This window comes from Chelon labrosus, assembly GCF_963514085.1.
Source record: "Chelon labrosus genome assembly, chromosome: 21".
NCBI lineage: Eukaryota > Metazoa > Chordata > Actinopteri > Mugiliformes > Mugilidae > Chelon > Chelon labrosus.
The window spans coordinates 16,473,268-16,484,314 of record NC_140354.1 but is presented as its reverse complement, the minus strand read 5'-3'; the positions used below and the strand labels follow the sequence as shown (position 1 = coordinate 16,484,314).

Here is an 11,047-nt window from a genome sequence, read left to right as displayed (position 1 = left end):
CCCAGAACTCTTGGTCCTGTCTTGTGTCCCTTCTTGTATCTTCACGCCTTTGTGATTGTCTTCCCCAACTTGATTTGTTTCACCTGTTTCTCGTCAACCCGTCGTGTGTATATAACTGTCTTCCCCTTTGTTCTCTGTTAGGTCGTACTTGTCTTAAGCCTCGTTTTCATGCCAAGATTCTTGTTACTTGTTGTTCATGTCTCGTCATAGTTTTTGTCTCGACCCGTGTAGCTCGTCATAGTTAAGAATTCCTGCCTCGTCCGCAGCGCCTTCGGTTTTTGTCTTTTTTTTATTAAATACTTTTTTCGCCAACTCCTGCCTCAGCCTTCTCAGTCCTGCATCTGGGTCCTAACCCCCTTACCTAGCAACCCTTCCTGACACAAAGGACTTCTCTTCATATTTATTAGACAGAGGGTTTTATGTTACTGCGAATAGTTTTAAATCATCTGTGTATAATAAGAATTATGGTGTACCTCAGGGGTCGGTTACTTGTTGTTCATGTCTCGTCATAGTTTTTGCTGCCAGGCTTCAAACCAGAACCAGATAAAGGCATCACATCACTCCAGTGGTAGCAGATCTCCAGTGGCTCCCTGTATGTTTAAGAATCAATTGTAAGGTTTTATTGATTACTTTTAAAGCTCACATTGCTGACCTCTTGGCGCCATACAGGCCAGCTCGTACCTTGAGATCCTCGGGCAGAGGTCTCCCGTCTGAAAACAAAAGGTGACAGGGCATTCGCAGTCAGGGCTTTCCGGCTGTGGAATAATCTGCCTGAGAAAAACAGGTCAGCTGACTCAGTGAACTCTTAAATTGCTACTTAAAACATTTATCGGAGAGCCTTTCTTGGTCTTGAGTTGTGAGTTTTACCTATGTTCTTAACTTTTCTTAACTGTATGGTGTTGTTTTTTCTTTTAACTGTTCTAACTTTGTCTTATGTGCCTGTTTTTAAATTGCAAGTTTGTTTGTTTTTTTAGTGTTTTTCTCAAGCACTTTGGTATGTTGATTTGAAAAGTGATATACAAGATTATTATTTTCTCTGTCTTCTCTCTGGATTCCTTCCAACGTAGGCGTTGGCAGGAATGAGAAAGAAGACGTATTATCAGTATATCTGTAACATCACAGATGATGTGTCAAATCTACACCGTAAAAAGTAATGTGTATAGGAGTCCCCACAGTGTGATTGTTACACATATCTCCCTGCATGGTATATATATATATACATATAGACACACACATTAACACAAAACACTCACATTAGACGGTTCAGATTCAAATGAAACTAGGTTTATTAAAATTATTTCTCCAAAGAATCACAAAATTAAAATAACTATTCAAATGAAATGTATTTCATTTGCCATACCACTTGGTTTTGGTAAGTTCTTTACTTGTATTAGTGTCCGTTCCAGTAAAACTGCAATTCTAGTGCAGCTTTTTACTTTTTTTTTTTCAACATGTCAAACTGTATTGTCATCATCGTTCGTCCACCTGTGTAAACACTGCTTATCCGTTGCTCCACCAACAGGTCAAAAAGAAAATTGTACTCATCTCCACTATAGAAGAAAACAGACTAGTTGGGATGTTTGGATGTATCTGTGAAGTATTATGAGGCTGAAAATTAAAAATAAAAAATACACTACAGCGTAAATTCAAAAAATGTAAATGCTAAGATGTTTTAACTTTTAGGTTAACCTTTGGCACAAGGACAAGAAATTATTCTGACCCATGTGGATAAGTCCAGATTCTGGGTTGTGGAGTGTTTGAAGTGCTTATACTCTTTGGCATTGAAGAAGTGCTGGAAAACCAGGATAAGAAAAGCCACATTTTCTTTCAAGCATCCAAAAAGATAAATTATAAACATTACTGGATTCTCATAAGAGCTGTAGGATCACACAACAATCCATCTTGTAAGGATTCAAGTTATAAGGTTATGGCCAAACCATAGTGGGTCAGCATACTGCACACACGGGCAGATGTAATCACGCTCTATTATTAATATGTTATTGGTTGAAGTTAGCAGATGACCCGTATTTTCTTGAAAGTACCATAACTTCTCCAGATGATTCTGTCTTACAAAACTTTAGACGTCACGTTATTTTTTTTGTTGTTGTTGTGACAACATAAATGCCGATTTCAACGTTTATGCTGCAACTGAAAAGGGAATGGTCAAGCTTGGAGCATCAGAAATTATATCCTGACTGTCTTTCATTAAAATCTCACATGTTCCCAACTCTACAACCACAGTTGTTAAAGTGGGAACCCTGATGGCTTCACTAAGTCATCATCTGGGTTATTTTTGTCAAACTCTGAAAAGCTCCTTCAGAGCAACAAAAAATAATCAGGACTATTTTCTCAGGATGAGTACAACTCCTCGAGACAAGTAAACAAACCTCCATGTGCAAAATTGGCAAAGCGCCCCTAAAATAACAGACCTATTTCCCAAAAGACATGTTGACTTGAACACAGGTGGAATTAGTGATGGTGCATCTGCTTTCCCTCCAATGACAAGTCAAACTGTCGGCTACATAAGAGCTCTGCTTGCATTCAAAATACGATATGGAAGGGACACATTGTCTGGCAGTGCCTGGTCCATATTACAAAGTAAACACTAGTTAGAGGTTTCAACTCTGCAGAGCAATCTGGGTGTGAAACACCAATAAAGTATTCAAACCAAGCAGCCTCAGTGTGTAGATGTAGTTTTACTAGAAAGCTTGAGGTCTTTATCACAACAAGGCTTGGAAGTAAACCCAGCTTTATAAATAGAGTGTAACTTATAGAAAAATACTCCATGTTTGGAATTCTCCACAACACTGTACCTTCTCTTTTCACAGTAGAAAAAATAAACCCAAGAAAAAAGTCCAGAATAGAAAAGGTCTAGTGAGAAAGAAAACCATATTCTATAAACTCTAGGGTTCGACGAAAAGATTCTCCAGAGCGTTTAGAGCTAAAAGTCCTGGAGTGCTAACAATTCTCCAAAGTTGAAGAGCTGGCAGTTAGGAAGCAGGTGGTGGAGACTGCTGGGAGGAGGAGGAGAGAGTGGAGCTGTGGAATGAGTCGGAAAGGCTCTTGGCGTATTCAACCAACTCGTAGGAATCTCTGATGTCCGCCAGGCCGAACCAGAAGACGGTCCACACGCCATTAACAAAGCTGCCATCGCAATGTTTAAAGTACCTGGAACGACAGAGAGACCGCATGACAGGTGACACTGTTGTGACATATCAGGTGCGCTATTCTATTTGCAAAGCAGCAGATCTTGGCAGCGGCACTGTGTACAACTTCAATAAGCTCCTGTAATCCACAGGATGCTCTAACCACTTTCAAATCTCCATTTAGTTAACTTGCATATTTATAAAGCTGCTCTTTGAAACAACTGACTGCTGTTGAGCAATGTTGCTGTTCCAGATCTTAGCCCTCAACTGTCTATGTTTGTATCTGTGCATCTGAACTTTTGGAGGGGCCAGGATTCCTAGACCTTCGTTTGCTCTAAACCCTGCACACCACATGTACAGTGGCACCGAAGCTCCTCAAAAGTGACGTATGTAATGTAAATGCCACGAGTCTTAAAGATGTGCGTATGTCTTACCAAGGGTTGATCCTGTTGGTGGCCCTGGACCTCCAGAACAGTTTGCCCAGGTCCTGTCTGATACACTCCCATAGGATATGACTGGTGCCCTGGCCCTGTTTACTGCTGCTCACCACAAACTTGTCGAGGTAGGGAGTGCCGCTGTTCACCGGCTCCATGGTGATGATGGCTGCAGCGCTGTAGCTAGAGGGACACGGGAATACAAAAATCTTGTATTCACCATTGTTGCATCTGCCGGTATGTATTTGTTCAGTAACTGTTGATCTTCAGTTTAAATATGCTTTTTGTTTAACTGTTGCACACACCCTTCAGAAAGGTAGATAGAGTGAAGCCGCCCTTCCAGGGAATCGATGTAGTCTTGCCTCAGAGTTTTATCAAACGACTTGTTGATGAGAGCTAGCAGACGCTTCACATCGATCCCATCCAGAGAACTATACCTGCACACACATAAAACAAGGTGCACGTCTAATCCAGTATAGTGTTTTTTTTCCTAACCCTGTAAAAGAGAAAGTAACCCAATTCTAGCGATGGGTTAATTTTAGGTTATGACTAGAATTTAGGGTTACAGTTCATATTACACGGGTTTGTGTGATATCTACTGACCGGTGTATGGGGTCGGCATTTTTAAAGAGTGTCCCAGAACCTAAAAACAGAGGAGCAGACAGGAAAAAAAAAAAACAATTAAAATTAAGTTTTTGATTTATTTTTTATTTTTTTAGGGGGATGGCTTAAAAGGACCCCACAAACACGTAAAAATTTGATGGCCTCTTGGGTTACATCTCAAAATAGACAGCTCTAGATATGTGGGTGTGCACGTGGAGACACGGAGTCAGTAAAAAGGTCTCACCCTTGTGGCTGAACAGCTCGGTGAGCAGCGTGTCAGCCGAGGTGATCACAGCGGACGACTCGGTTGGCAGCTGATTGAGAAGTCTGGCTATGGTGGTCACTCTGCGGCGCTCTACCATGCTCAGCCATGTCGCCACAGACAGAGCAGGCAGGTCAGTAGGCAATGACACCGTGTCAAGCACCTGTACATAAAACAGAAGTGCAAAAGGAGTTCATTGTTATACATAAAACATGTATATTTCTTCCGCATGTGGTAGAATGTCTATGGAAACACAGTCGGAGTATGTGCCGACTGCCGTGCCTTGTGTTCTTGGCTGCGCAGGCCTCCTGAGTTGTTCAGGAACATGACTTTGTGGGGCTGCAGCACTCGGGAAATGGCTGCCGTCACCTCCGTCTGGTCCAGTGTTACAGAGCAACCCCGCCCGTCTCTTCCCACCGGACAAACCAGTGGGATTGTCCCACAGTCCAGACTCCACTGGAGGAGGCTGATATCCACAGCAATAGAGGGTGGCGCACTGCAGGGAGACAAAAAAGCACAAACAGAAGCATGTTGGGCATGAAGAAACGGCAAGAAACATTAAAGGATTTGAGAAAAGCAGTGAAGGAAGGCAAACATCATCTTAGGAAACAAATAGATTTACTTGTCCATACGTGCAGCAGTCTGTCAAATGTATTTTGCCTTCAGCTGATGGTAATAATAACAAAATGATGTATGAATTAGTGCTTTTAGACAAATAAACCTTGAAAAAAGATTAGCTTAAAGCTTGTATTTTTTTGCAAACTTAGCGTATTTAGTACTCTAGATCCCCTTTGTAGCTTTTTCCAAAGTTTTCAAGCGTGACCGTGTTGACATGGACGACTCTTCTCCGTGAAGCTAAGCAATCTTCATCCGTGCATTATCTCGTAATTCTGTGATCACTTTCGAATAATGGTATTAACGAGGGTAAAGTGGCTCAGCTTTCATCAATTTCTGTGATTGCTAACCGGCCTAGAAGATGCAGTGTTGGTTGGTGCTCAAATCTTCCACAAACCGATCGAGAAGAAATGAAGTAGGAAACCTACTTCATGATATTGATATTGTGATTGTAACAAGCTTGATTGTCATTCAGTGTTTGGAGAATATCTCTCCTGCCTCTTCTTTCAGCCATTTTCTCCTCTGCTTAAGAAACTCCTAAGGCTCCTAAAAGTCCTCCTCCCTGCTCTTAACAGATCTCACCTTAGGAGCTCTCTTAAGAGCTAAGATTCTTTAGGAATACCTTTTATCTTTACTAGGATCTACTCTTAACTTTGAGAGGAAATTCTTAGAAAACATCATGATTCTAAGAATTTTCTTAGAATTTGGCCACTTGGAGCAACTCTTTGCGCTGAGAATCTTTAGGAATACGGGCCCTGGTCGCTAGCAGAACAATGTTTGTCGCTAGCCCCGACAAGCAAATTTAGCTACATATGTGCATCTAAGGCACAGGTGTCAAACTGATCCGTGAAAGGGCCGCTATGGCTGCAGGTTTTCATTCCAACCATGCAGCAGCACACCTGACTTGGCTCAATCAATCAACTGAACTGCCTTCACGCAGTCATTTCAGGTGTCCTCTTGCTTGATTGGAACAAAAACTTGCCAGCCACACCCACTGCATGGGTGCTGCATGGTGGGAATGAAAACCTGCAGCCACAGCGGCCCTTTCACGGATCAGTTTGACACCCCTGATCTAAGGTATGAATGTCAGTCACTTGGTAACTGCTTTCAGTGATGAATCAGTAGATGAGTCAGCAGTTTTAATAGGCTTACTTTGGTCTGGTGTACCAGTAGATTATGACAGCCAAGCCTAGCCAGAATCATCTAAATTTACATGTATACTGCTAAAAATTATTACATTCCCACGCTTTGACTCTTGTCTACCATGTTACTAAAACAATCTGATTTAGCAAACCAAATTTAAGAGGTTTTAGTAGTAAGGAGTAAATTCTAAAGTGAACACATTGCACTTTTTTTGTAAAGTCACTTTAAGTCATTGCTTTAGGACATATCTGAACCGATGCTGAGGACCAAACTGGGACCCCAGTATGTCTCAACTGTCACCTGCTTCCTTGCGGCGCTTCGTTCAGTTGGAGAAAGGACTCCGCAGAGAAGAAGGGCAGGACGGTGGCCGAGTGCTGCTGCAGCGCTTCGGTCAGCTGCTGGCACCGCTCCACTAGCCCTGGGGTGGCCGCCGGTCCCGTGAGCGCCGCCTCCTGGTGCTCGGACCAGCCCATCACCACCACGGGCTTCATATCCATGCGCTGCAGGAAGGACAGCGCGAAGGCCAGGCTCTGCACCATTTCCCTGCCGTCGAGCACTGAGCTGTCCACCTAGGGCAGACAGAGAAACACAGCGTTTCAGGACTTTTTCATAAAAGCTAGGGTTTGTTTGCTCTGGTCCAAAGCAGTTGATGAGTTTGTAAGCTGGGACATGAGAAAGAATGTCAGAATAAGACAGAATAGTCAGAATAGTCCCAAAGACAGAATAGTCCGTTCTGAACTAGTACATACAGTACATCAGCAGTAGAAACATTGCTATTCGGTTTAAAAAGTGTCTTTTAGATCTGTGAAAAAGGACCTTGAGGTGAGGAAAACTTCTTCCTGTTTGCATACTTTGCAGTTTTTGAAACATTTGTAGCCGACTGAAACAAGTTAACTCTTGTTTTAAATCCTCTGATTGGCCAACACGTAGAGTTAGGGTTATATCGCCCCCTGCTGGTTTGGTTTATATGGCCATTTTTATAAGGACAAAGACTTTATAGCCTATATGCCTATATAAAATATAAGATTTACAAAGTACCAAACCATTCCACCTGCTTCATGCAAGCTTAAAAAAATACTTTTTTTTTTAAAGTTTATTTGGGATTTACTTTTGTATTTTTTTTTTTTTTATTTCCTTAACAAGTTCATTTTCAACAGCTCCTAATTATAAACACCCTTTTGCTTTGTACAAATGGTCTCCCACATCATATACTGAAACATTTTTTTTACTTTTGAGATTCTTTGTTATTTTATTTTTTTTTTGTCTTTTTACCTCCAGCACTGCAAAGGCAGGACACTGAGCCGAAGTCGCTTTCTGAAACTGGGTCAGCCAGTACCGAGCCTCCCGGGGGTTTCCGCCAACTTCGTTGAGAAAAGCCTTCACGTCCCGGTAGATCAGATTCCGGTTGGGAAGTGCATGCCGGTCTGCGGCGGAGAAATAGCCCGTGTTCTCCTGCTGGGCCAAAGCCGCGGCTTTTCCTCCCGTGCCCGCCGCGCCGGAGCTCAGCTTACGGTGCGGCGGAGCGAACATCCTCCTCTGCTGCTGCTGTTGCTGCTGCAGACTGGAGCTCCGTGTCAGCGCCGAGGAAGACGGACTAGACAGGAACTTTCCTGCCATTACCATGGCCCGACAACCGGGAGAGCCGCTGTTCACTTTGGACATGTTGAAAGTTGACAAATTGACCTATGAATCCCTCGGGTGGACGGCTGGAGCGGAGCAGCAGCGCAGAGAAGAGCACCGGTAGCCGGACTGTTCTGCTTGACGCGCGGCTGCTGCGTCGGCACTTCTCCGATTTCCTCTGAGCGTGGCATGGTGGAGGGGTGTGTTGAGGGGGGAGGGCAGCTTTCCAGTTACACCGATCAGCCACAACATTAAAACCACTGACAGGAGAAGTAAAAGACATTGACTATCAAGTCTCTGTGGAGAGTATATATTATCATATCATCACCAGCAAGTAAGCAAACTTCTCAACCTAAGTGTAACTTTCACCCTAAAACCAATTCTTACCCAGTTTTGATCCTCAAAGAGGTGTGGGGCCATGAAAAAATCCCTCTACTGACAATGCAGTGTTGTGTGGATGTTACTTAGGCACGTGGCACCCACCTAGACCAGACCAGGCACCCCCACCTCATAGCAATGACACTTCTTGGTGGCAGCAGCCATCCCCAGCAGGATGCAGCCTGACACAGACACACACACAAAAACACTTTAGGAACAACTCAACTTAACCTGGCCTCCAAATTCACTAGATCCCAAACTGATCAAGTATCGTTGGGATGATCCACAGAGGCCCCTCCCCTCAACCCATAGGACCCAAAGGCCCCCCAACAAACAACATTCTGTTCCCAGACACCACAGGACACCCTCAGAAGGCCCATGTCCACTCTCTGATAAGTCACAACTGTTTTGGTGGTACAACGGAGACCTACACAATATTAGGAAGGTGGTCATAATGTTATGCCTAATCGGTGTAACTACCCGACCAGGTTTTTCTTACTTATATGCAACTTCAGACATGTTCTTGGTCACTCTTTAGGTTCTATCTAATTGTTACTGCTCTGATCAGCAGAGACAGTGACTTCATAGAACCCAAGTTACATTCGTAACTCCTTAGACTTCGACACTTAAAACTGGAGAATACTCTGACACACAGAGAGGTTTATGTAGGGCAGATTGACTTAATCAGTACTACTATGTGAACTCATTTGATGAGGGTTTTAGTGTGTCGGACGTTGAGTTATATGCCAAAGTGCAGCAACACAACCGCTGCAGAGTTTCTTCAGTACTCTGTGTGTATTGTCAAAGGGGTTGTGTGATAACATATATACAAAGCTGTATCGTATTTATACTGTTTGGCTAATATACTGCTCTCCCTTTTCAATCCTTCATTTGCATCATCCTCCAAACCAAACGCTCCTGTTCACTCCTGCATCCTCAGTCCTGACTTTATTATTCCCGAGATGCCTCCACTGGCCCCCACAGACCATAATAACACAGGGACCTGCCAGACTCATACTGGCAACCGAGCTAAACGACTTTACCAGTACTTCCAACTGTTTATTTTTGTAGCGTAAAAATGCGCTGACTCTGTCGGTTAGTTTATGCTCTATATGGACATTGGTGCAACATCCAAACGTATTTATAACTCTTCCCAGTTGTCACCCTTTGATGACATCATGTTTCTGTCTCTGTTTCCTCCCTATCTCTGTCTGTCATCGCGCTGGACGACTACATCTGCCCCGGCCGCCCTGGGGGCAACAACACACGCTCACACACACACACACACACACACACACACACTGAGCGAGGGCAGTGCGGAGGTGCACGTACTGTATAATCTTCAGGAAGTGATTAGGGGGTGTGAGATCAAAGGTTGTGTACGACGGGAAAACATTCCTCCCTCTGTACCCCCTGGAGGTAAAAGACGGACGGCTTCCTCATGTTTAACCCTGCGTGGCTCTACATAACTGACATCCAAAAAACCTTAACCTTACCCTGTTAATAAAGAAAAAAAGCTGTTGTTTAATTGTTTAATAAAATAATTTAAATCAAATTAGTTTTTAGTTAATAATTCCTAACAAGGACCAGGAAGCGTTCCTCTTCAGGAAAATACAGTTTAATGGGGGCGATATTAAATTAGATTAGAATTAGATTAAAATAATGTTTCAATGAATATGTATTAATGAAATTAAGAAATAAATACTTATGCTCATACTGGAAATAATGCTGCTTTACAGCCACTGGCAAAGGTGGAAATCAGTTAAATGCTTTTTACGCAAGTACTGTAAAATTCTGAAGGAAATTCATTAAGCTACTTGTACTTTACTTCAGTATTTCCATTTTCTTTACTCTTCAAATCAAATACAATTCAGAAGAGGAAGTCTTATGCACCTGACAGATATATTCACATTTATGTAAAAACTGTTAAAATGCAGCACTCACATAAATGCACTTGTAAATCCTGCAACGCTTAAATTAAGTACGGAATATTTAAAAAAAAATTAAAATAAAAGAAGATGAAAAGTAAAATGCTTAATTTAAATAATAAACTCAGGTTAAGTCATTACTAAAATTACAAATTCACATTTCATTTCATTTTATGTGTTTTTTCGGGTTTGGTTGAATTTTCTTTTTTTCTTTTTTGCATTTTACATTTTTCCTATGTTAGAGAAACTCTACAGGAATTGTTCTTTTACTTTGGGTGTGTCAAGTTCCTTTTGACCACACTTCGCTGTTCTTTTACAAGCAAATAGATATTTTTATTTCAGTATCTTCACTTTTAGTCGTTTAAAGATATTCAATTTTGTTCTGATAAGTCTAATCGAATACTGCACTGAAATAAAATATGTCACCAAATCTCAGTTTAGTTACATACATAACTTTTGTCTAGTAATTTATTTTGTACCTTTTGTACATTTTGTGGTTATTTATGAGATTATATTTTACTCTTTGCAGTACACCTGCATCCTTTAAATCTTTTAATTAGTTAGAGACGCTTTGGAACAGCCACCCTGATCCTAGATGAACACACAACATGTTTTGTGTGGAAAAGTATTTATTGAAACTGAAGTGAAACATAATGACAACGTGATGACCGTGAGAGTAAGTAAGCCTCTGAACTACAGTGAACTCATCTTCACTGATGGTTGTCTTCATTCATAGAAAACAGTAGAGGGCAGTAGACACTAGGGACATTACGTGTGTGTGAGTGTGTGTGTGTTCCTGTCAAACTCCTACTCTGCTTACGTTGTGAGGCCGTGTTGTCCTTGTGGGGCCAATTTTCAGGGCCCCATGCCTTTTTAAGAGTCAAAACCTGGTAAGACTTGGTTTAGGGTTGAAGGTTA

General features: G+C 42.1%; 1 protein-coding gene across 1 annotated transcript; it reads right to left on the bottom strand.

The window, feature by feature from the left end:
- Nucleotides 1–1,262: 1,262 nt before the first annotated feature.
- On the bottom strand, nucleotides 1,263–9,493 carry LOC311506578 (N-acetylglutamate synthase, mitochondrial-like). The gene is made up of 8 exons (XM_084570584.1): nucleotides 7,476–9,493; nucleotides 6,504–6,772; nucleotides 4,728–4,941; nucleotides 4,428–4,608; nucleotides 4,184–4,223; nucleotides 3,886–4,017; nucleotides 3,581–3,763; nucleotides 1,263–3,168 (listed from the first exon to the last, which is right to left on the bottom strand). The coding sequence occupies exons 1-8, from the start codon at nucleotides 7,863–7,865 to the stop codon at nucleotides 2,991–2,993; spliced, it is 1,587 nt and encodes a 528-aa protein (XP_084426710.1). The 5' UTR covers nucleotides 7,866–9,493; the 3' UTR covers nucleotides 1,263–2,990.
- Nucleotides 9,494–11,047: the final 1,554 nt, after the last annotated feature.

Bases quoted from the DNA above. Each gene is read 5' to 3' on its own strand.
- LOC311506578 (XM_084570584.1), bottom strand. From the start codon at position 7,865: ATGTCCAAAGTGAACAGCGGCTCTCCCGGTTGTCGGGCCATGGTAATG. The intron at 4,224-4,427 runs GTGAGACCTTTT...CTCTGTTTTTAG, and splicing joins CGAGCTGTTCAGCCACAAGG to GTTCTGGGACACTCTTTAAA. The intron at 3,764-3,885 runs GTGTGTGCAACA...GTGTCCCTCTAG, and splicing joins TCTATCTACCTTTCTGAAGG to CTACAGCGCTGCAGCCATCA.